At 41.6% G+C, this 26,339-nt stretch overlaps 1 protein-coding gene across 2 annotated transcripts in view; it reads left to right on the top strand.

The window, feature by feature from the left end:
* LOC120539095 (zinc finger protein OZF-like) overlaps window positions 1-25,823 on the top strand; it is a 33,778-nt gene extending 7,955 nt beyond the window's left edge. Inside the window, exons 2-4 of one of the 2 annotated variants that reach the window (XM_039768848.1) lie at window positions 7,264-7,725; window positions 23,628-24,502; window positions 24,587-25,823. In XM_039768848.1, coding sequence (XP_039624782.1) covers window positions 7,299-7,725; window positions 23,628-24,502; window positions 24,587-24,694 — 1,410 coding nt within the window. In that variant the 5' untranslated portion in view covers window positions 7,264-7,298 and the 3' untranslated portion in view covers window positions 24,695-25,823. Of the gene's footprint in view, window positions 1-7,263; window positions 7,726-23,627 lie in introns of both variants that reach the window. The other variant, XM_039768847.1, reaches the window with a different exon arrangement.
* The last annotated feature ends 516 nt before the right edge of the window (window positions 25,824-26,339 follow it).

The following is a 26,339-nucleotide window of genomic DNA, read 5'->3' as shown; positions in this document are numbered from 1 at the left end:
TGTGCAAAGACAAGATGAAGAAGTAGCAATATTGACGTGTAGTAAGCAATATGAACATTGATGCAATGTATGGTATTTGCAATCTAGATACATAAATATAGTTAATAAATATGTAATATAAATAAATAATAGATAACACAGAATTTATCAGTGTAGATAGATAGATTCTTTATTAATCCCAAAGGGAAATTCCCATACTCCAGCAGCAGCAGCATACTGATCAAGAACAATATTAAATTAATGAGTGATAACAATGCAGATATAACAGACAATAACTTTGTATAATGTTAATCTTTACCCCCCCGGGTGGCATTGAAGAGTCGCATAGTGTGGAGGAGGAACGATTCAGTCTGTCAGTGGAGCAGGATGGTGACAGCAGTCTGTCGCTGAAGCTGCTCCTCTGTCTGGAGATGATCCTGTTCAGTGGATTCTCCATGATTGACAGGAGTCTGCTCAGCGCCCGTCGCTCTGCCACTGATGTCAGACTGTCCAGCTCCATGCTTACAGAAGAGCCTTCCTTCCTCACCAGTTTGTCCAGGCGTGAGGCGTCTGTCTTTATGCTGTTTTTACGTTGTATATGATAATAGTTGTTTAAGACATGTGTAAACAATGACAGGTCAGAATGTTTCACAGCAGGATATCAAGATTGTCAAAATCCTTAAAGGTCAGTATGAGGTTTTCAGTTCTTTTCTCCATGCCCACTCATCTTTGCAGGAAAGTGGCTTGCATGTATAAAAGTTCTGTTTTTAGAGGTGGTTGAGGCCGTGTGGAAGATCCCAGGGGCAGCATAATGTTAAGGAGTCTGACAGTTTGGGGGTAAAAACTCTCCTGCAGCCTGGCAGATCTGGCTCTGATGCTGCAGTATCTTCTCTTGGATGGCAGATGTGTGAAAAGTCCATGTGAGGGGTGTAAGGGGTCCTGCACAATGCTGCAGGCTTTGCGGACACTGTGTTTGTAGAATATGTCCTGTCGTGAAGGGAGAGGCACCCCAATAATGTTCTCTGCTGTCTTCACTATCCTTTGTAGGCGCTTGTGGTCAGATATGTTGCAGTTTCCATACCAGACAGTGATGCAGCTGGTCAGAACACTCTCCATGGTGCCTCTGTAGAACATGGTGAGGATGGAAGGGGGAAGACGTGCTCGCTTCAGCCGCCTCAGGAAGTGTAGTCTCTGCTGGGCTTTCTTGATTAGTGATGAGGTATTATGCATCCATGTAAGTTCCTCAGTTATGAGCCCACAGAGGAACTTGGTACTCCTAACAATCTCCACATCTAAACCTTTGATGCTGAGTGGGATCTGGGCAGGACGTGATTTTCTGAAGTCCATGATTATCTCTTTTGTCTTGTCGACATTGAGAGAGAGATTGTCGTCTTCACACCATGCAGACAGCCATTCCACCTCATCTCTGTATGCTCAGTCCCAGTACCGTCGTATCATCCGCAAACGTGATGATGTGGTTGGTGTGCATGGCTGTGCAGTAGTGAGCTAGCAGGATGAACGGCAGTGGACTAAGCACACAGCCCTGCGGTGCTCCAGTGCTCAGTGTGATGATGCTGGAAGTGTTGTGGCCCATCCGAACTGACTGGGGCCTCTCTGTCAAGACGTCCAGGATCCAATTACAGAGGGTGGTGTTCAGGCCCAACCTGCTCAGTTTTACAACCAGCTTTTGGGGGAAGATTGTGTTGAAGTCGGAGCTAAAGTCTATGAATAGCATCCTGACATGTGTCTTTTTTTTATCCAGATGTGTCAGGGAGATGTGAAGGGCAGAGCATATGGCATCCTCAATTGACCTGTTTGAGCGGTATGCAAACTGAAGAGGGTCAAGGGAGGCAGGGAGGTTAGTCTTTATGTGTGACATGACTAACCTTTTGAAGCACTTCATGATGATTGGCGTGAGTACAACTGGTCGATGGTCATTCAAGCTTGTCACTGATGACACTGGTATGATGGTGGTCGACTTGAAGCATGCTAGGACTGTCGACTGGCTCAGAGATGTGTTGAAGATGTCTTTGAGGACACCAGCCAATTCAATGGCACATTCTTTGAGCACACAGCCAGGTATGTTGTCAGGTCCTGCAGCCTTGTGTGGATTGATTCTGGATAGAGACCTCCTCACGTCAGTTATGGAGAGACAGAGTGCCTGGTCAGTGGAGGAAGGTGTTGCTTTTCTCGTAGGCTTTTTGTTCTGTGCCTCAAACCGTGCAAAGAAGTTGTTCAGCTCATCCAGTAGGAGGGCATCACCATCACTGCTGTGTGGGTTGGGCTTGTAGTCTGTAATTGTCTGAACGCCCTGCCACATACGACGTGTCTCTCTGGTGCTGCTGAAGTGTTTGTTGATCCTCTGCGCCTATGCCCACTTAGCTCTCCTCATAGTGTCAGACAGGTTGGCTCTGGTCACCCTAAGGCTGCATTTCTGATTTTGAGCAGTGTGCGCAAGATGTTTGGCTGTTTCAGTTCGAGTCGTGAATGTCTGCTTAACGTCATCCAGCTGATCGAGAAGTGCTCTCAGCTTATTCTCAAACTTAGACACATTTTCCTGAATGTGTTCCTTAATTTTTTCCAGCATGCCTTTAAAGGCTGCCTCAAAGCGATTATATACACTTTTCTCCAAGTCTTTATTATCCTGCCGCAGCTTCAGCTGCAGCTTCTCGTTTGTCTTGAGCATACCATTTATTTCTTTTTTTATATCTTTCTTAATATCTTTCTTGAGCTCTTTTATGGCCATGGCCATTGTAGCAATCATTACCTTCAGTTCGGACAGATTGTTTCAGCTTTCGTGCTCTGCATGTGAAGTGACAAGCCCTATTACAGCCGATGCTCACGAGAACTAGATGAAAGCACTGACTCCAAGGCCATTTCCAGTTTCAAGTGACCTTCTGGAATCGATGAGCTATCGTGACTCGCATCACTTGCACGTTCGCTCCCATTTTCATGCTCGTCTGGAGGAGATGCAGCGCAGTGGGGTCCTGGGAAGTCTGTGCTTTCACCTGCCTTTTCCAGGTTAGTCTCTGAAAGGCTGTACCTTGAACTTGGACTTGATGCCTGTCTAGGCTTGAATGTAGCTTTAGATTTGATTTCATTTCTTTCTGAGCCACTTTTTTGCCGCTCATGTTTATATATGCTTACATATACTGTAATAGAATCTCCTCGGGTTGGGTAAATACAGAATAACTTGGGATAATAAGAGAAAAAATAACACTGCTGCTAACAGAGCTCCGCTTCAGACGTCCATTTCTCGTAACGGACGACAACAAAACATTTATTTATATAGCACATTTTCATACAAAAAAAGAAGTGCTTTACATAATGAAGAATAGAAAAATAAAAGACACAGTAAGAAAAATAAGTCAACATTTATTAACATAGAATAAGAGTAAGGCCCGATGGCCAGGGAGGACAGAAAAAAAAAAAAAAAAACTCCAGACAGCTGGAGAAAAAAAATAAAATCTGTAGGGATTCCAGACCATTAGACCACCCAGTCCCCTCTGGGCAATCTACCTAACATAAATCAAACAGTCCTCTTTGGATTTAGGGTTCTCACGGAAGGACTCGATGATGATGGTCATGTAGACTTCTGGCTTTTAATCCATCCATCATTGTTAGAGCATCATGATGCTTTGAGGAGGTGGAGGTGGCGCAGGCCGCCACCACAAAGTAACCGGAAAAAGAAACAGAAGAGAGAGTAGGGGTCAGTACGGATTTTAGAGCCACCATGAATAGTTTTTATGATGAATTGAACATACAGAGTATCAGGATTAAATTAAAGTGAAGTTATGAGAAGGCCATGTTAAAGTAATGTGTTGTCAGCAGTGTTTTAAAGTGCTCTACTGTATCAGCCTGGCGAATTCCTATTGGCAGGCTATTCCAGATTTTCGGTGCATAACAGCAGAAGGCCACCCGCCTCACCACTTCTTTTAAGTTTTGTTCTTGGAATTCTAAGGAGACACTCATTTGAGGATCTGAAGTTACGATTTGGAATATAAGGTGTCAGACATTCCGATATATAAGATGGAGCGAGATTATTTAAGGCTTTATAAACCATAAGCAGAATTTTAAAGTCAATCCTGAATGACACAGGTAACCAGTGTAGTGACATCAAAACTGGAGAAATGTGTTCGGATTTTCTTTTCCTAGTTAGGATTCTAGCAGCTGCATTCTGCACTCGTTGCAAATGATTTATGTCTTTTTTGGGTAGTCCTGAGAGGAGTGCGTTACAGTAATCTAGTCTAGTCTGAAAACAAAAGTGTGAACTAATTTCTCAGCATATTTCAGTGATATAAGAGGTCTAACTTTACTTATGTTTCTTAAGTGAAAAAATACTGTCCTAGTGGTCTGATTAATATGCGATTTAAAATTCAGATTACAGTCAACAATCACCCTTAATCTTTTTACCTCCGTCTTGACTTTTAATCCTAACGTATCCAGTTTATTTCTAATAGCCTCATTGTATCCATTATTGCCAATCACTAAGATTTCAGTTTTCTCTTTATTTAACTTGAGAAAATTACTATTCATCCATTCTGAGATACAAGTCAGACATTGTGTTAGTGAATCAAGAGAATCGGGGTCATCAGGTGCTATTGATAAGTTCAGATGTGTGTCATCAGCATAGCTGTGGTAGCTCACGTTGTGCCCTGAGATAATCTGACCTAACGGAAGCATGTAGATTGAGAAGAGCAGCGGACCCAGGATAGAGCCTTGTGGAACACCATATCGGATCTCAACACCAACTCTAAGTCTTCTACTTCAGGGAAAACTTCATTGGTTGTCGGCTGTCCTGCACACACAGTCTGCCCCTAAGACTAAAAACAAAATCAAATCTGTTTAAATTTCTTAGTGAGCGGCAGGTCAGTTGAAGTCAGACATTAGGTGTCTTACATTAGGCGGCCATCTTTACAGGGACACACCGCCAACTGCCTCCATCTCGCTAAGATTATGTAAATGATGGCTCTGACTTAAATAATGGTTTGGGATTTTGCAAGGTTGGGAAAAGTTGACCAGCAATTTTAAGTTCCTCCATTTGCCCCTATTTCTTAACATAATCATGAGGCCTAACTTATATAAACCTTCGTTAACTCTTTTAGGGCGGATGCTGACTTTTGTCGACATCTGGGGTTAGAGGTCGACGATCGGCTGTTAATGGCGACAAAACTCGCTGTCACATCACGGGCATTCCCTCTGTGCTTGGAGGAATGTGAAAGTCATTGACTCTGCAACTAATCCTTGCATGTGCATGAGTGGCGAAATGTAAACCAAGGCTAGATGGCATCTACTCTACTCTACTACACGAGGGAGTGAAATGAAAATACTCGGCAGACAATGTTTTGCGCATTATTGCTGAGTCGGACTCTCAGAATCTGACTTTGTTGACAGTGATCAGGAGATCGAGCAAGAGAGTGAGGAGCCGGCATCAGCTGATAGGACACCAGCCAATGCCACGACGGCTGAGCGCATTCACGCAGCCAATGCACCTACGGCAAGGTTCATGTGGGAGGAATACCCAGACATTGATCCGTGGGTGCCAAGCTGGCTACCGGGCTTCACAAGACAGCATGGCTTGCTGTTGGACATGGCAGATTACCGGCCGCAGGACTACCTCGGGCTGCTCTCTCCTGATGCTGCCTTTCCACTACTGTCAGACGAGACAAACGGGTATGCAGAGCAATTTTTTGAATCGCGGGCTGCGCTTGCACTGCATTCTTGTTTATCAAGTGGAAACCCACAACAAAAGACAAGATGAAGGGCGTTGTGGTCTTACAAATAGAGATGGGACTAGACTGGCAATATAATTTCAGGGAGCATAGGTCCAAGTGTGCTTTGTCCCCTGGTGGCTTTGGACAGATTATACTGCGTGATGATAGGTACGTGCTGCTGCAAAGTTTAATTCACTTGTGTAATAACCAGAAGCAAATCCCAAGGGGTGAGCCAGGCTATAACCCCATGTATAAAGTTCAGCCCCTGCTTGACATTGTGGAACCAACATATAAACAATTTGATCAGCCTGGCCGTGATTTGTCTGTGCAGGAATCTATGATAAAATACAAGGGATGCCAGCATATGCCAGACAAGCCCACAAAGTATGGCATAATGGATTTTGTACTGGCAGAAGCAAACACTGGTTTCTGCCTGAATATATTTACATATACAGGAAAGTATTTCTTCTCAAAGAGACAACTGTGCCTTGACAAGTCAGGTTGTGCTGGAGCTGCTGCAGGGCTATGAACATTTGAGTCATGTTGTGTACATTTGGACAATTTTTATACATGCCCAGAATTGTTCGTGGAGCTACAGAGCTGGGAAATTGGAGCTTGTGGCACAGTGAGGGTGAACAGGAGACAAAGACCTTAACAGGCTGAAGATGAAAAGAGGTGACAATACGGTTTTCATGCGGGCACAAAACTTGGTGGCAGTGGCATGGCATGATGTCAGACGGGTGACTTGTCTTTCTACAGTACACACTGCGATATAAAGTATGTGAGAGAGTGCAGCAACAGACAATTGAAAAGGAGGCACCAGTGAAGCACATTTTGTGTAAGCAGTGCAACGTGGCAATGACTGAAAGTGGCTGCTTTGAGTGAGATCAGACTGGGCCGGCTGCTTAACGAATGTACAGCACTGACTGATCAGCTCTGGCGTGCTGGCAAATTGCTCTGTGAAGCAACTATAGTCGGTTGTGGCGTTCATTGAATGTACGATGCCAAATGTGCTCGGCCCCCGCATGCTGACAAATTGCACTGCGACACGACTATAGCTGGTTGCAGCATTCAATGAGTTTATGTCGCCAAATATACTCGGTTCCGGCGTGCTTCTAAATTGCACTGGAAACTGACTTTAGCCTGCTGCTGCGTTCAATGAATGTACTTTGCCGAATATACTCGACTCCAGTGTGCTGGCAAATTGCATTGGGAACCGACTATATAGCCTGTTTCAGCGGTTTAAGAGTTAAAATTAACTGATAACAATAATTCTGAAACCCTAACAGCTTTGAATGTTCAATCAAAGTACTGAATACTGTTGACACACAACTGTGCAAGATGGCCTCCTCCTTCTTCTTCTTCTTCTTCTAGCCTGTTGGACCATCATTTCATTCCCAAACTCATTTTACACCTAATGTGACATGAGAAGTGAGGAGTTACTGTGTGATTGCTGTGAACTGCCTGACTTGACATCAGCTTTAATTAACAGGATGTTATAAAAATCATATGTCCTTAGATCTGAATGATGCAGTTTTAGTGGAATTAATTCCTGTTTTTTTTTTCACAGAGAGAGAAAAACCTGCCATTTACTGTAACGTTTAAATGGCTAAGAAAGAGGAGACGTGTGAAGCTGATCTGAATATCATAGAATTAAGGATCATAAATGTTAAGGAGGAAGACTGTGAATGGGAGAGTGTCCACCCCATACAGGATAGTCTGGACATTAAGGAAGAGGACCATGAACTGGGGTTAGTTAGTATTAAAGAGGAAGATAAAGAGGAGTGTGTCAGCACTGAGATACACAACTATAGGAGTATAAAGAGTGTCAAGGAAGATGACCTTCATTATGGACATCAAGATGGAGCAGTGACCGGGTTAGTCTCTTCTCATAGCAGACACTGTTTATCTCCAGAGTCTTCTGTCAGTGTACAATATGAATTACTACAATCTGACACAAAGGAGTTTGACGACGTTTTGTCTTCTAGAACTGAGGAAGGTCAACCACCACCTAAGACGTCATCTGAAACAAGTAAGTGAAAATTAACAATCGGTGTACGTTTTAGGGTCAGGGTTATGGGCCCGAAATTGCTGTCTTGTGCTAGAAATTCACACAAATGTTCAAACTATATTAAACACAGCATTTTCACTACACTTTACAAGGTTTAGGATTCTGCACTTCATCTTGTTCTATCATGGTGTGGATGGGAGGAGAAATGGGTTAGGGGGTTATTCTGATGGAGCAGTATGTCAAAATTGTTTTGGAGGTGAAAAGAGTGTCAGACAGAGTGATGATTATGAAATTGGATATTGGAGGTGTGATGATGAATGTTGTTAGTGCATATGCCCCACAAGTTGGGTGTGTGATGGAAGAGAAAGAAGATTTCTGGAGTGAGTTGGAAGAAGTGATGAACAGTGTACCCAAGGGACAGAAATTGGTGATTGGAGTGGATTTCAATAGACATGTTTGTGAAGGGAACATAGGAGACGAGGAGGTGATGGGTCAAGGAGAGGAATGAAGAAGATCAGATGATAGTGGATTTTGCCAAAAGGATTGACATGACTGTGGTGAATACATATTTTAAGAAGAGGGAGGAACATCGGGTGACGTACACGAGTGGAGGAAGATGCACCCAGGTAGATTATGTCCTATGCAGAAGAGTCAATCTGAAGGTGATTGGGGAAAGTGTAGGTAAGCAGCATAGGATGGTGGTCTGTAGGATGACGTTGGAGATCAAGAAGAGGAAGAGAGTGAGGGCAGAGCCAAGGATCAAATGGTGGAAGTTGAAAAAGGAAGACTACAAGGTTGAGTTTAGGGAGGAGTCCAGACAGGCACTGGGTGGTAGTGAAGAGTTACCAAACAGCTGGGAAACTACAGCAGATGTAGTAATGGTGACAGCAAGAAAGGTGCTTGGCGTGACATCTGGAAAGAGGAAGGAAGAAAAGGAAACCTGGTGGTGGAATGAGGAAATACAGGAGAGTATACAGAGGAAGAGGATGGCAAAGAAGTGGGATAGTTGGAGAGATGCAGAAAGTAGACAAGAGTACAATGAGATAAGTTGCAAGGTGAAGAGAGAGGTGTTGAAGGCCAAAGAAAAGGCGTATGATGAGTTGTATGAGAGGTTGGACACTAAGGAGGGAGAATAGGACCTGTTCTGATTGGCTAGACAGAGGGACCGAGCTGGGAAAGATGTGCAGCAGGTTAGGGTGATAAAGATGGAAACGTACTCTCAAGCGAGGAGTGTGTGTTGAGCAGATGGAAAGAGTACTTTGAGAGGCTGATGAATGAAGAGAATAAGAGAGAGAAGAGGTTGGATGATGTGGAGATAGTGAATCAGAAAGTGCAATGGATTAGCAAGGAAGAAGTAAGGACAGCTATGAAGAAGATGAAAAATGGAAAGGCTGTTGGCCTAGATTACATACCTATGGAAGCATGGAGGTGTTCAGGAGAGATGGCAGTGGAGTTTTTAACCAGATTGTTTAATGGAATCTTGGAAAGTGAGAGGATGCTTGAGGAGTGGAGAAGAAGTGTACTGGTGCCGATATTTAAGAATAAGGGGGATGTGCAGGACTGTAGAATCTACAGGGGAATACAATTGATGAGCCTCGGCATGAAGTTATGGGAGAGAGTAGTGGAAGGTAATTTAAGATGTGATGTGATGATTAGTGAGTAGCAGTATGGTTTCATGCCAAGAAAGGGCACCACAGATGCAATGTTTGCTCTGAGGGTGTTGATGAAGAAGTTTAGAGAAGGCCAGAATGAGATGCATTGCGTCTTTGTGGACCTGGAGAATGCATAGGATATGGTGCATCGAGAGGAGTTGTGGTATTGTATGAGGAAATCGGGAGTGGCAGAGAAGTATGTAAGAGTTGTACAGGATATGTGCGAGGGAAGTGTGACAGTGGTGAGGTCTGTGGTAGGAGTGACGGATGCATTCAAGGTGGAGGTGGGATTACATCAGGGAGTGGCTCTGAGCCCTTTACTTGCAATGGTGATGGACAGGTTGACAGATGAGATTAGACAGGAGTCCCCGTGGACTGTGATGTTTGCTGATGACATTGTGATCTGTAGCGATAGTAGGGTGCAGGTTGAGGAGACCCTGGAGAGGTGGAGGTATGAGGGGAGAGGAATGAAGGTCAGTAGGAACAAACAGAATACATGTGTGTGAATGAGAGGGAGGTCAGTGGAATGGTGAGGATGCAGGGAGTAGAGTTGGCGAAGGTGGGTGAGTTTAAATACTTGGTATCAGCAGTACAGATTAATGGGGATTGTGGAAGAGAGGTGAAAAAGAGAGTGCAGGCTGGGTGGAGAAGAGTGTCAGGAGTGATTTGTGACAGACGGATATCAGCAAGAGTGAAAGGGAAGGTCTACAGGATGGCAGTGAGACCAGCTATGTTATGTGGGTTGGAGACAGTGGCACAGGAGACAGAGCGGGAGGTGACAGAGTTAAAGATGCTAAGATTGGCATTGGGTGTGACAAGGATGGATAGGATTAGAAATGAGGACATTAGAGGGTCAGCTCAAGTTGGATGGTTGGGAGACAAAGTCAGAGAGACGAGATTGCGTTGGTTTGGACATGTGCAGAGGAGCAATGCTGAGTATATTGGTAAAAGGATGTTAAGAATAGTGATGCCGGAAAAGAGGAAGGCCTAAGAGGAGTTTTATGGATGTGGTGAGAGAGAACATGCAGGTGATGGGTGTTAACAAGATGCAGAGGACAGGAAGATATGGAAGAAGGTGATCTGCTGTGGCAACCCCTAATAGGAGCAGTTGAAAGAAGAAGGAATCTGCACTTCAGTTATTGTTTGTTACATTATGCAAACACACTAATCCTGTCTTTGGTGATTAAAAAAAAAAAAAAAAGTTTGTGAACCCTTTGGAATTCCTTTTATTTCTGCAATAATTCCCTCATAATTATGTGGTCTGATCTTCAATTAAGTCCCTAAAACAAACATATTCGTCTTAAACTAATAACAAACAATGAGACCCTTGTCATTCCTGAGTACATTGTTTAAACATGGGAACAGTCCAGTTTGTGACCCCCTGTCTTTAGAAACTTTCTGATCCTCCTTTAGCTGCAATGACCTCCACCAAACATTTCCTGCAGCTGCTACTCAGGGTTCAATTTCCTGTCATTCATCGTTTTCAAAGTTTTCAGTTTTTTGATGTCTCAGGGATTCCTTCAATGATCAGTTGATTTCAGATTAAGCCAATAAATCATATGCTCTTCATTCTGATTGGCCAGTCTGGAACACCAGTTTTCTTCTGTTTAAGCCTTTCTCTTGTAGATTTTTTTTTTTTCAGCTGATTATCTTTTTCATTGCCAAACTTCTCTCAATCTTTCACTATCATAACATCTATCAGATTTCTTTGTAACTATTTTCAATTCAGTGGTACATTAAAGATGGCATCCTGTCCTGGGGCTTCATGCATAACTCTGTGCGTAGAATTGACATGGACAAAAGCGGAAATGTGCTTACATACAAAACAAATCCAGATTCATTCGCCAACTTCCATATTCTTCCGCTACATAAATCCCGGTCAGCGTGACAAGTAACGCACGTTCATGCTCCTACTGCCACTCCCAAACTCCTCCTAGAATTACACCTCTTTGAATATATAAATAGTCTTAAGCTCAGCGTTCTGTAAAAAGGCAATGGCAAAAGCACGGGAGGAAATAGAAGAATTTCAGCGATTACCAAGTGGAAAAACAAAGAAAAACATACTAATTGTTTATTTAAACAGTGGTATAAACAACTAAAGGAAGTTGATCGAGTGGCGGAGAAATTAGAAAGTTCACATTCAGAAAATCGCAAAGTGTCCGAAATAAAGAAGAGGTCAGATATCAAAGTCACCGTGAAAATGCGAGTCGTAACCCACTGTCTGGGTTTCATATGTAAGTGTTTTAGGATATAGCATTTCTTTTAGAAGCAATAGCTCCCTTGTTGGAATAAGTTCTTTTAAATTGCAGCATTTTAAGTAACTGAAAATATAGAGATATGATATTAAAAGGCGATATCCCTCCCATCGTGATTACGGCGGTAAAAAGAATCACATAAGAAAATTTATACTTGGCTTTCTTTAATGACGGTTTACACGGTATAACAGATGAAGGAAGCTTATAGCAGACAACACCAGGTCGGATCTTGATTTTGTGGGGTACAGCCTGGACACAGGTAGACATGCTGGTTTCACCACACACACGTTTATTTTCACTATTCCTATACAACAGAGTGCACAAAACCCAGTGCCGCAGCACCAATCACCCCTTTAGTCCAGGCCTCACAGTCCAGTGCCTTTCTCTCTGGTCTGCCTCCACTCTTCTCCTCCAAGACTTTGTCCTTCTTCCACCCGACTCCAGCCATCGAATGGAGGGAGGCGGCCCCTTTTATGCAAGCCAGGATGGGCTCCAGGTGTTTCCCAACACTCTCCTGTGTGGTGAAAGTGCCGGCTGTGCACCTGGAAGCAGTCCGGGTGTCCCCAGTCTTCTCCCTACCCCAAGCACATCCGGGGTGCTGAGGTCCAGGGCTCCGAAGGCAGCAGGGCGCCCCCTGGCGGCAACCACGGGCCCCTACAGGGTTGAGCTTCCAAGCTCCCTACCCGTGGTCCCAAAAGCAACCAGGGAGGTTGCCCCCACATAGTCTGGGGAAGGCGCAAGCCCTCCTCCGGTCCTCCTGGGCGTCCCGGCCAGGTCGCCTCCCCAGCCGTCTCTGACAAGGTATACAGTCTGCCATTTTTCATCACTACGCTGAAAGGATTTTCGGGATGGATGAAGGCAACATCATCCGGCCGTCAGCTTCAAAATGTCTTGGCAGCAGTCCAAGCCTTATATGCGGTCTTCTCCACGTGCTGGTCCTCTCTGGTCTCCAAACAAGGACAGTAAAGACTCAACCCCACCTCCAAAATAATAATAGCACAATGCTTACACTGCAGTTTGTTCAGTCTCCAAACTGCTAAAGTAATGGTTTTCTAAATGCAGGCAGACTAGCCCCTGTGTGCCAAGCTTAGCCAGTACATGTGAATGAATCCTTTAAAAGTGTTTTACAGTGACATTAACCTTCATATTATAGGAAATGTATTATAACAATAGAGAAAAGAAAAACACAATAGGGACACGGGAAGAAAAAATGTCCAAATGTCAACTTTAATCTCGAAATTTCCACTTTAGTCATGTACTTTATTTTGTCATCAAATTATTATAAACTTTATCTTAAAATCGTTTCATTTACTAGTTTCTCTGAACTCATTGTGACTAAATTGGCACATGAAATGCTTCTTTCTATGTGTTCTTTTTTTTGTGCTCTGTGTGTGAATCACTACGTGCTTCTTAAACGGGCTTTCTCTTCCACCGACAGGACACAGAATGCATTACGTTCATGATATTACAGCTTTCTGAACAACTTAACTATTAAGAGGTATACTTGATATCATTTTCATGATGATATTGATGAATTAAAGCATGTTATTAAACATGGGAACACGGTGGCTGGCGTAGTGATAGTGATGAGCTGGTGCCCTGTCTAGAGAGTGTTCCTGCCTCCCGGAAGATGTTTGCTGCACCGTGCGCAACCTTCGGTGAAATAATTTACTGCAGCAGTACTGTCTCTCTCAAACGTACTAACCCCCAATTCCTGTCCTTCCTTTTCTTTCTCCAAGTAACCAATCGCCACACAGTCAGCTCTGTAATTGATGCCAAGCCATACGTAAGCTTAGAATGTCGATTCTTCAAAACTTTTATGAAACATTGAAATATCTTTGTAGTACATGTGTAATTATTCTCTCCATCTATCCATTCAGTGTTGAGCCAATCCCAGAAAGTATACAGCGCGAGGCAGGAACGATCCCTGAATGGGGCGGCAGCTCGTCGCTAGCGCTGTGCCACTGTGTCCTCATATTTTTAATTATTAACAATTTAAATTATTTCAGTGAAGTTTAAAATTGATCTGTATAATGTAATAAACATGCTTTACTGCATTTCATCTTAAAAATGATATCAAGAGCTCCAAGAAGATAGCGCTTGGAAATCTACATCAACTTGGAAGCCAGTAGTCGTCATATGTAAATACGCGCTTTATAAAGTGTCTCGGGTTGTGAGATATTATAACTGTAGTGCAAGTTTACAGTGAGGTGATTGTACTTCTAAGTACAAAACAGTTCAATAAGGAGCACTTGATGGACTGATTGAGTGCATTTAGAGCACTTGGGATGAAACTGAAACTGTTTCTGAACCACAAGGTCCGTACAGGAAAGGCTCTGAAGCATTTGCCGTATGGGGAACAGTTCAAATAGATTGCGCGCATAGCTGAGACAACGACAAGATGTTGTATACCGATAATCCGATCAGCTTTGATTCCACAGTCAGGTTAAATACTCAGTGGTGCACTGGGAATGACAACACTAAAGCAGTGATGGTATTTAGAATAGTTTGGCCATTCAGTGCACCATTATATGGTTACGGGTTGATTACAATGAGATGCATTAAACTAATAAACAATATGCGGTTAATTTCAGTGTAGTTCATAAAGCCACGTCAGGGATGTAAATCTAAAAACTATGGGGTAACCATGCAGGACCAGTAGCACTGCGTTGACTCTGGGTGCCGCCAGTTTGCAAAACGGAGCAGAGAACTTGGGTACGCCAGGGATTGAGCTAGCGAGAAAATGTGTGTGGTTTTACGCCAAATTTAGTTTTTATACATCGCGATGTGAGCTTGGAAACGAGCATACAGTACACAACATTTTTGTGCATACGCACCATTTATACATGAGGCCCCTGGTCCTGCAGAAGCAAAAAAGCCCAAAAACTCTTGATTCTACCATGAGATAAAAGCAGTGGTGTGCAGTGATCTTTTACCTCCAAACCACTGTGAAATGGGGACACACACATGGTGACATGGGGATTCAGGCATTCAAAAGGCCCACACACCAGACCAAAGGGTGACATTTATAAAACTTTGCATGGAATTGAAAATATGCGCACAATAAGAAAAAAAGGAAAATGTGTATGTCCAGAAAAAAAAAAAGATTTATAAACCAGATGTATGCACATTACTACAAAATCTACTTTTTGTAAATCATAATAACTTTTTAAATATGTATATGTGAACACTACTTTAATTGCCACCCTGAAAACATTCACATATGGAGCCTGCTAGTCCATCTCCTACATATACAGTCAGGATGCTGCAGAACTTCATTAGCAAATAGAGCCTCTTCCTCCTGATGTGTTGAGATCTCATCACCTGCATTCAAGAATATCTGGCTTTGCTCTTCATCCGAGAGTGAAAAATCACACATATAGTTACAGCACCTCTCTGTTCTCTGGGGTCCAGGAAAGGTGTGAGACAAAACTGTTTGAGCGGGTAGCCACTGTCACCTGGCACATGTAATGACATGATTGCTGTTATAATGAATAGTTCAGGCCTCATGAAACACTGAGGGGTCAGCAGGTTACTTCACCAACACATAATTTACCGTGTAAAGCACCATCATGTCTGTCAAAGCTACTTTGTCTCAAAATAAATGAATCTTGGTTAGAGTGAGGCCATGGAGACGTGACATTTGTCAGCCACATCTTGGATGACTTGTGGATTAATAGAATGTCACTGCTTACGGTTAACAAAAGCAGCTTCAATCTTGCTAGGTGCCCTTTTTGTAATATGAGTGCAGTAAAGTGTTCCAGTTCTATTAGGAGAGCTGGACACTGCTGCAGATTGACTTTTTGTGTTGGCAGAAACATGTTATATGTGTGCACCCTCACTGTACAAAAACAAGATGTAGTGCATCAGCAGTCAGTTAATGGCTTCCAGCACAGCAGGCATAATGGAGTGAAGGTTGGCTGTCGGCCAGTTCCCTGAGAAGAGGCATCAACTAGCAGATATAAAGTGATGACAAAGTAGAATCTCTTTAGTTCAAATACGTATCATTAGCTCTCTTAATAGGAACTAAAATACAGTGTGTACATCATAGCTCCAACTTTTGAGGTGTCATGTTTGTCACATCAACACACAGTATAATATCTGCTTGGTGAAATAAATTATTCTTGAGAGTTGTCATTTAGCTGGTTTGACTGCCTTTTCCTCCTTGATCAAGGGTGTCATCATTTCCTAATTTCTCTGAAATGTTGTGTATGTATGGGTCAGAGTTACTGTAAATATGTTTGTTCCCCTGTCAAGTTTCTTTTGTAAATCTTGACGTTTGTATGGGAGGTTGCATACACACGTTCTGAGTCCAGTTTTATGTGTATGCACGCTTTATAAATGAGGAATTAGGACCTTTACTAGCCTATCTATAGATAGGTCTCAACCCAGGCAGCCTGATTCCAAACTCAACAGGTTGCTTCAGCAGACACAGGCCCAAAATTGATTGTTGAATTAAATAGTTATAATAAAGCACTCATCAAATGTCAGTAAACAACTGAAGGACCAACTTTTTGGACTGACATTGGTGAGACCTCACCTCTTAGGGTTTCACCACCAAAATACAAAGAGATTTGGGTAATTAATAAACAACACAATATAAACAAAACTTGAAACTACGCAATCAGAATGAAAAGGCAAGTAATATTTGAAAAAAACTGAAAGAACTAAATAAAAACAAAGCTGGCAAAGCAAATACAGGCATTTAAAAGAACATCTTTGCTTATCACCCTTTCTTATAACGTCCCAGCTTTATTCTTATCTCCCTTTCTTAGTATCTCCTCTTGACAATCTGTAAGAGTTATCTTGATGTGATGTTAGGACAGCTTAGCTGTTAGCTAAACCAACAGACCTGATGGTCTGATGGATGGTCTCCTCTTGTCTGTTACGAGCAGATCTTTATGAAGAAGAGACAGCTTTGCCAGCACCCACATTGCTTCCCTTTTATTTGTCTGAGTGCCTCTAAGCCACACCTCCAATCTTCTCTCATTGGTTGAACACCTGACTTGATGGGACTGTAAAGGTTTAAATGACGTGCTCAGCATTGACATTGACAGTCCACTTGTTTGTGTTATGAGTTCAAGTTGGTGGAAAGAGAAAGAGAAAGACATTGAAAGGTGGAGTTTAGATTTTCATCTGACTTTTTTACATACGCACTTGAGAAGTCTTGGTTTGTTAGAATGTTATTTATTGATTTTTATGAGTATCAAGTTGTGTTTAGTAAAGATTTACTGCAAAACCTGCACATGCATTTCAAGTATGGCTGCTCCACTGAACTACTCTCGGGTGATCCTTTACAGAAAGGGAACATTTATACAATGAACAAACCCAAACAAGCCACTATAGAAAATTACATCTAAGATAATAAAAAAAAATAAGTGGTTTTGATTTGTTTTCTTTTGGGTGCCTCCATTTGACTATAAAGTAGTGTCCATAGTACTCTTACTTAGTATTCCTTTGATCATGTGATCATTAGGACATCATATTGGTGATTTTGTTAAGGTTGGCTTGGGCATTTCTGGAGTATTTGAAATTGCAGAAGAAGTCCAGTGTTTGTGCTTTTTCAGACAGAATGTTATCTTTCTGATTTCTTTGTTTAGGAATTATTTGCAGGTTGATTTTCATTTCTCCCTTTGGCTCATAGTTTTATTATCCCCTGATTATTTTCTTCTTAGTATATTTGCCGTTATATTTACAGTATACACATTATTATCTATGCGGTATAGAGTCTGAATTGATCATGTCAAGAACTCCAGAGTAAGGAGCTCTGGACAGGAGGTTGTTGGTGTTTGTCATGATGACAGCCCTAGCAGTCTTTTGAGAATAGCAGTAGTAAGGGAAACTGTCAAGTTAATGAATGAAGCCTTTCATGTAACTTCAGCAGGAACATCTCCTGATGTGAATGAAGTTAATCAAAAAGGTGACAGACGCCTGCAATTGATTATTTAAAAACCACAGAATGAGTAATTAAATACAACTTCATTTGCATACATGAACTCGTATTAAATTTATACACAGTAAAACGCAGCACATTTAATTTCAGTTGGCATAGTGCATGTCCATGAATATTATAAAGGGCTGTTTTGTTTTGGGAAAATGGTTCAAGGGATTCTTTAGAATAAGTGGGCAAAAATCAGAGAGAAGAGGTCCGATACTTCAATAAAATTTACTTATTCAATTATAACATTTAAATACATATAATGCAGTATAATGCAGTAGCGATAGATTATAGAAACAAGTATATGCTTACAGTAATATATCAAAAGACACAAACTTGTGCTTATCAAAAGACCCAGAGCCATCATCCTAGACCAGTAGACTGAGGGAGCCCGCATGTCAGTCTCGTCAGAGGATCAACTCGTTGGCCTACTCAAAGGTACCAGGCAGTGTGCACCTTTCCCCACGGTTGAGCTTCCAAAGAAACTGAGGGCAGAACCTTCCCTTATATACTAATTGAGCGTCCTTGCCCCAAGCGGCTTACGTGCAAGCAATGTATACAGAAGTGATCAGTTTCAGTACACACCCTTCCACGGGACACGGTATTGTTTTTCTTCTACTTGGCCCTGATTAAGGCAAGTGCATGGTACTAGAAGACACAGTAATATGCTTACATGTGAAAAACAACTCCTTACATAGCCTTGGCTGTATCTTTAGAACATTCCCGGCTGTTTTTCCCAAAACATTAGTCTTTGCAGCTGGCTTTGCGCTGGAGTGACCAACGCCCATCTGCACTCCTGATTCCCTTCCTCTCCTTATTTCACCTTTGCTTTTTACAGAGAAAAATCCTTCCATTACAAGGGCTCTATAAGTGAGACCGGTGTGTGATAAAGCTGACCAGTCCTGGTTTCACCTGCCACTCCTCATTCAGAGCAGACACTAATACGAGTCATGGCTCTAATCCCGGGTTTCCTCATCTTATAATTTTTCTCCTAGATTACTGGTGCTCCTGTAGGTCAGTGCATTAATACTTCACTTTGTTTATTCTTCAGTATTGGTTTAGTGATTTAAATGAGCTATTTTTGTATACATTTTGCATTTAGGAGTCTGCACGATGCTCAATTGAATAATGGCTGTTTTGTAAGAGTACTCCATGACACTATCCTGCAATTAATCTAAAAAAATGTCTCATCAGAGCATCAACATACCTTTTTTGGTGTGACACATGAATTGTTCACATCAGAAGACACACCCTGGTTCTTTGCATTCAAGGCCAGTGAAGAAAGCCCAGATGAGTTTGATCGTCGCTGTCATGGCGGCTGATAACTCTGGAGCAGTTTCCACTGTTAATCAACTGACGGCCTTTATATCGGAGCAAAATGAAGTTCTAAGTCTGACTTTGAATGCATCAGAAGAGAGGAGGTTATCTGACCTTCTTAGTGATATTGTAGAAATTAGAAATGAAAAGCAGAAACACCTGCCAGTTTTTATTCAGGTCTGTACTCAAGTGGAGCAGCAGGACACAGAGAATACATTCCTTTTATGCTGAGACCCAATCTCCCCATAAGAAACTTTGCAGACAATAACATGGATCAAGGAGAGGCAACATCAGAATTATTGGAGTTCCATATAATAAGAGTGGGAAAATGTTTGGCTTTATGAAGAAATAATGGCTATTTTGGTTTTCAACCATTTCTAATTTCAGGCCGGGCACATAGAATACATGCCAGGCAACGTGACATGTCTACGTCCAGTTCTGACTGAGTTACTATTCTGAAAGATGCACCCAAACATTCAAATGTAACTTTTGAAAGATGGAAGGTCTACTTTTACTCCCAGTTATTCAGTCCTCACCACACCAACCCCACAAGACCTCGTCTCTGGTGATCAAAAGGCTCCACAAATTGATACATTTCTGCTTTTCTGATTTGTCTGAAAAAGCTTCAGACTTCCTTCCCAGGGGTGCAGCGGCATTTCACTGACCCTAAACAGGCGCTCAGTGTCCTTAACTCCTTCATGTCACTGGTGTTTGGCCACTTTCACTGTTTTATGTATGATATGCCAGTACTGCTTAGACATTTTCCTGAATATTGATTCATAATGGCGCTTACTTCTTCCTTTTTTTCATGTGTGTGTACCTACACATGTGATTAGAAAGTCATTGCAGCTTTGAGGGGTCAGGACACGAGCCTTTCATGCTCCATATACTCTCGACCCACAATGGTTTATTATTTGCTTGCCTGTCATTTATCTTCAGATCTGTTTTTTCATTTTATCACCATATTGACTCTTGTATTTTGAATGTTGGGGTCAGGATGGGATTGTTTAATGAGCTCTCTCCAGGTTTGCCCACTCATAAGCAGACCCTGTTGATTTTTCTCCTGTGTTTTTTATTTGAGAGACCTCAGTTTAGTTTTTTGCATATACGGTTTAGGGGTGGGATTGTGGAACTACTGTCTACATTATACAGTCATGGCCGGCACCCCTGGAATTTTCCCAGAAAATGCACCATTTCTCCCAGAAAATTGTTGCAATAACAAATGTTTTGGTAAACACATGTTTATTTCCTTTATGTGCATTGGAGCAACACAAAACCGAGGAAAAAGGCCAAATGTGACATCAGTTCACACCCAACTCCAAAACTGGGCTGGACAAAATTATTGGCACCCTCAACTTAATATTCGGTTGCACGCCCTTTGGGAAAAAATAACTGAAATCCAGCACTTCCTATAACTATCAACAAGCTGGTTCCACCTCTCAACTGGAATTTCCGACCACTCTTCTTTTGCAAACTGCTCAAGGTCTCTCAGATTTGAAGGGCGCCTTCTCCCAACAGCAATTTTGAGATCTCTCCATAAGTGTTCAATCAGATTTAGATCCGGACTCCTTGCTGGCCACTTCAGAACTTTCCAGCGCTTTCTGGGTGCTTTTAGAGGTGTGTTTGGGGTCATCGTCCTGCTGGAACACCCATGACCTCTGACGCACACCCAGCTTTCTGACACTGGGCCCTAAATTGTGCCCCAATATCTTTTGGTAGTCTTCAGATTTCATGATGCCTTACATACGGTCAAGACATCCAGTGCCAGAGGCAGCAACACATCCTCAAAACATCTTAGAACCTCCACCATGTTTGACTGTTGGTACTGTGGTGTTCTTTTCTTCGTAGGCTTCATTCCGTTTTCTGTAAACAGTAGAATGATGAGCTTTACCAAAAAGCTCTACCTTGGTCTCATCTGTCCACAAGACGTTCAACCAGAAGGATTTTGGCTTCCTCAAGTACATCTTGGCAAACTCCAGTCTGGCTTTTTTATGTTTCTGTGTCAGCAGTGGGGTCCTCCTGGCTCTCCTGCCATAGCGTTTCATTTCGTTCAGATCTCGACGGATAGTTCGAGCTGACACTGTTGCACCCTGAGTCTGCAGAACAGCTTGAATATGTTTTGAAGTTGATTGGGCTGTTTATCCACCATTTGGACTCTCCTTCATTGCAGTCTTTTATCAGTTTTTCTCTTCCGACCACATCCAGGGAGATTAGCAACAGCGCCATGTGTTGTGAACTTCTTCATTATGTTGTGCACAGTGGACAATGGAACATGAAGATCTCTGGAGATGGACTTGTAGTCTTGAGATTGTTGATATTTTTCCACAGTTTTTGTTCTCAAGTCCTCAGACAATTCTCTGCTCTTCTTTCTGTCCTCCATGTTTAGTGTGGCCCACTCGGACACACAACACAAAGGTTGAGTCAACTTGTCTCCATTTTAACTGGCTTCAGGTGTGATTGCTGTATTGCCAGCACAGGTGAGTTCAAACGAACATCATATGCTTGAAATAAAACGATTTGCCCACAATTTTAAAAGGTGCCAATAATTTTGGCCAGCCCATTTTTGGAGTTCTGTGTGACATGATGTCAGTTTTTTTGTGGTGTTCCAATGCAGATAAAGGAAATAAACATGTGGATACCAAAACATTTGGAATTGCAACAGTTTTCTGGGAGAAATGGTGCATTGTCTGAGAGAATTCCAGGGGTGCCGATAATTTTGGCAATGACTGTACATGATTTCTGGTGGCTACTGGGTTAACTCGTGTGGCACCTTGTAATGTATTTCATTTACAGGTCTCTTTTATTGCTGTTCTTTGTGTCGTCTCTCCTGTCTACTCTCAGTGTCTTCTACTTGCAAGCACTCAGGTGTTGCTGATTTATTATCTTTGAGTTTGGCTGATTCAGCCTGTTTTCAAGATTCGTTTCTTTTGGTTAAATACATTCATCGAGCTCCCTCCACGTGTTAGTGTCTAGCAGTGTCCTCCTCAGCCACTAGTAAAATAACATGGAGTTTTAGGCCGAGTTCATTATGCTGGGCCACTGAAGGTTCTTGATTCTGGAGGTGTTTCAGAGGCAGGTTTTGTTTTGTGTTGATGGAGATTGGTCAAAGAAAACTCACCTGTGTTGCAGTCTGTGCCCCATCTCCATAGAATTACACATTATATTCATCCTTTCTTTGTCTGAATTCCAAATAATCATCGGTACGGGTGCAAATGCCTTTATTAACTCCCTGCTCTATGAATCACCTTCCCTGATTAATCCGCATATTCCTCCCTCTTCACAGGTGCTTGCCAGATTTATTATGAATCTAAACTCGATTGATGTATTTGTATTCTTGTCCTCGTCGTCTGACCACCGCTGCATTACGTTTCAGCTATTTCTCCCCTCGTCAGCATTTTAATGCGGATTTCATTAAACAAACCTCTGATAAATTTGCAGAATTTATAACACTAAACAAAGACTCTGCTTGAGATCCGTCTTGTGTCTGACTGGCTATTAAAGAGCATATTCAAGGCCTGGCCATTGCTAATACCTCCAGATATTCTCTCTCGGCATACAGGAATAGTGACAATCTTGAGAAGCGTCTGAGTAATCTTTTAAATTCACTCGTGTTTTTCGGATCCACTCCACAAGCTCAATATACCACTAATCAGAGAGAAGGTAAATGTCCATCTTGTGCAGAGTTGAGAATTAATTTCATGTGCACTCGTTGCTGTCTCTCTGGTGCTAAACTGAGCGAGATGTGAGCTCTTAGACTGCACAGATGAGATTTGTTAGCCTCCATGTCTCAGGTCGAGCAAAAATATAGTGATAGTACAGAGATATAGATAATATCACTAACTACTGCTTGGAAACTAATAAGGTTTATTTTATTTTATATTTTTTTCCTGAACTTTCCCCTCTGCTGACTCCCATCTTCGGAGTGATTGTGTTTTTATTTTTAGTAATTCACCTAAACTCTCAGAAAATGATGCTGCTTTTCTGGAGGCCCCTGTTTTAGCTGAAGAAATTAAATCAATTAAATGCATTTTTAAATTCATTTACCACAAAAAAAGCCCCGACGCAGGTGTTATGAAGACAGACGTATATCTGGCATTTCGGCCACAACTGTCCAAGTTTGCTGTTTCAGGTCGGGTGTCCTGTGGGTCTCTGGGATTGTTCAGTGACCTGCGTGTTTTATTCATTTAAGTTTTACTCAGTTCTCATCGTATATTAAAATGTTTTTGCTTTACTATCCTCTGCCTCTTTTTAAAATCAAATTTAAAAAAAAAAAATAGAGTTGGGTGGCTTTGGACTAATTATTTATAAATATCAAGACACATTGTGTTTAATAAAAGTTCATTTCACATATTTGACATGATACTCTCCAGTGTAATAATGGGTCATGATTATTATTTTCTATCTGCAATAATTAACAATATATAATATTTTAAGAATATGATGACAAAATGATTATGCTATTCTATAATGTAGTTCAAAAAATCAACAATAGTCTTGTTGTTTGTGCCTGTCACATGTGATCTATTTAATTTACTATTTTAACTTATAATTGTGCTCATGTGATGAGTAGTTGAAATACAAATGGAAAATAATGAACAAGTTGAGTCTCTAATCACTTGCTACTTAAGTCTCACGATTGCTTATGCTTATCAAAGTTTGTTCATAAATTAAACCAATATTTATTTTGCGTTGTAAGATAATGTCAGTATGAAAGCGGTGGGTTAAAAACTAAACTTTTTTTTTCTTTTAAACTTTATACAGGAATCGAACTTCACTGCTGTTCTGAATGTGGCAAGCAGTTTTCAGACAGAAGCCATCTTTGGTGCCACCAAAGAATTCACACAGGAGAGAAGCCATATTCCTGCTCTGAATGTGGAAAACAATTCTCTTACAGAAGTAAATTTCAGATACACATTAAAACTCACTCGGGAGAGAAGCCGTATTGCTGCTCTGAATGTGGGAAAAAATTTTCACGAAGATTCCACCTTCAAAGGCACCGAAAAATTCACACGGGTGAGAAGCCATATGACTGTTCTGAATGTGGCAAGAAGTTTTCACAGAGATTCCAACTTCAAAGGCACCAAAGACTTCACACAGGAGAGAAGCCATATTGCTGCCCTGAATGTGGTAAACGATTCTCTTGCCTTGGTTATCTTCAGACACATGTTAAAATTCACACAGGAGAGAAGCGATATTGCTGTTCTGTATGTGGTAAACAATTCTTTTACAGTAGTTTTCTTCAGAAACACATTAAAACTCACTCAGGAGAGAAGCCGTATTGCTGCTCTGAATGTGGCAAAAGGTTTTCACAGAGAAGCCATCTTAAGAGCCACCAGAGAATTCACTCGGGAGAGAAGCCATATGACTGCTCTGAATGCGGTAAACAGTTTTCAGAGAGAAGCAATTTTCAGCGCCATCAAGTAATTCACACAGGACAGAAACCATATTGCTGCTCTGAATGTGGGAAACAATTTGTTTGTAGTAGTTTTCTTCAGAAGCACGTTAAAACTCACTCAGTAGAGAAGCCGTATTGCTGTTCTGAATGTGGCCAAACGTTTTCACAGAAAAGCCTTCTTAATAGCCACCAAAGAATTCACACAGGGAAGCCATATGACTGTTCAGAATGTGGCAAAACGTTTTCACGAAGTTTCCAACTACAAAGGCACCGAAGAATTCACACAGGAGAGAAGCCATATTGCTGTTTTGAATGTGGAAAAAAGTTTTCACAGAGAAGCTGTCTTAAGAAACATCAAAGAATTCACACGAGGGAAAAAAATGACAGAAACTCCCCCGCCTTGTCCACAGATGAGCTCAGTACAGCATGCTAAGCAGCAGAAGAAAGAATTCAAAAAGTTTGATGAAAACAAAAAAGAACTAATTGGGGAAACTCCAAGTAAAGTGGTAAATACACTGCCCTCCTCCAACAGCTTCATGTGGAAACAGAACTTACTCATGTGTGGCTTATGAGGGGTGAGCTAAGACCAAAAGGTGTATGCCTCATCATAGGTGCACAAAACAGTGGCTTGGACACAAAGTGGTTCTGATCATAAATAGGATAAAATAAAAAAATAACCCATAATTGTCACTTCTGCCACAAAAGAAACAGTCACACATCTTGTTGCTGGATGTGAGGTACTGATTGCTGATGATTTTACACTGCACAACACCACAAAGTGGCTCATTCACTGGAAACTCTACAAGAAGTACAACTTACCAGCACCAGAAAGAGACTGGGACCACAACTCAGACAGCACAATGGAAAATAAGGAGGTGCAGGTCACTTGTAGCACAGCAATACTGACTGACTGACTGAAAAATAGAGGCCTGAAGACCAGATGTAAGAAATCCTGGATTACAGAAATATTAATTCCTAGTGATTACTCAGTCCTAAAATTGGAGAGGCAAGAAAGAAACAGAATACCAAGAAACGCAGTCTGAGATAAGACAAATGAAATGTGGGACAAAAAAATAAAAACAGAAGAAGTGCCTGCTGTTCTAGGATGAACAGGACTGATAAAGAAAAACGTTCAGGCCCATCTTGACAAATTACAGTAACTCCTTATGACCTGCAAAAAGAAGCCTTATTAGGAACAATGCAGGTTGTAGTCCTTGTTGTAAACTTACGAGAGTCAGAAGTTAAGCAGTACAATGAGACTGTCCTGACTAAAGAGTGAAGTTCACTCCTGTTTTGATGGTAAGCACACCAAGAAAATTTGGATGAACTAAACCTGAGAGAAGCTGAATTGTTGTTCTGAATGTGGTAATCAAATCTGGCACAGAAATACTCTTCTGATGCACATTGAAATTCACGCAGCGGAGAAGCCGTATGGGTGTTCTGAATGTGGTGAACAGTTTTCATGGAGAAACAACCTTTTGGATCCAACAGCAACATTTATTTACATAGCACATTTTCATACAAACAATGCAGCTCAAAGTGCTTTACAAGATGAAATAAGAAGGAAGTTAATATAAAACATAAACAAGATACGGCAATAATATACAGCATGTAATAAAGAAAAAGGTAACGTTGAATGGCAAAGAGGACAAAAAAAAAAAAGTTAGGCCGAAGAGAAAAAAAATCTGCAGGGGATCCAAGACAAAAATACTGCCCGGCCACCTCTAGGCATCCTACCTGATTCAGTCCTCATGGTTTACATGCTTCACTTGAAGATTTTGATGATGGCCATGTGGACACCTGGGACACCCGCCATTCAATCTATAAACACGAGGCAGTGTGGTATCTTGATCAGGAGATGGTGGAGCACATCGTCACCACAAGAGAAATGGAGAAGACAGCAGAGAACAGTACAGATTAGTATGGAACTGCACATCCCAGAGAAAAATTATAATCCAGTGTCCATATAGACTAATAGGGATACAACTAAAATGTAGCTATGAAAAAGCTATTTTAAAATAATGAGTTTTTGTCGTTATTTTTAATGTTCTGCAGAATTAGCCTGGTGAATTTCTGTT

Source organism: Polypterus senegalus, chromosome 11 (assembly GCF_016835505.1).
Source record: "Polypterus senegalus isolate Bchr_013 chromosome 11, ASM1683550v1, whole genome shotgun sequence".
Classification (NCBI taxonomy): domain Eukaryota; kingdom Metazoa; phylum Chordata; class Cladistia; order Polypteriformes; family Polypteridae; genus Polypterus; species Polypterus senegalus.
Note: the sequence above shows the minus strand (reverse complement) of the source record. Positions and strands in the feature narration are given on the sequence as shown.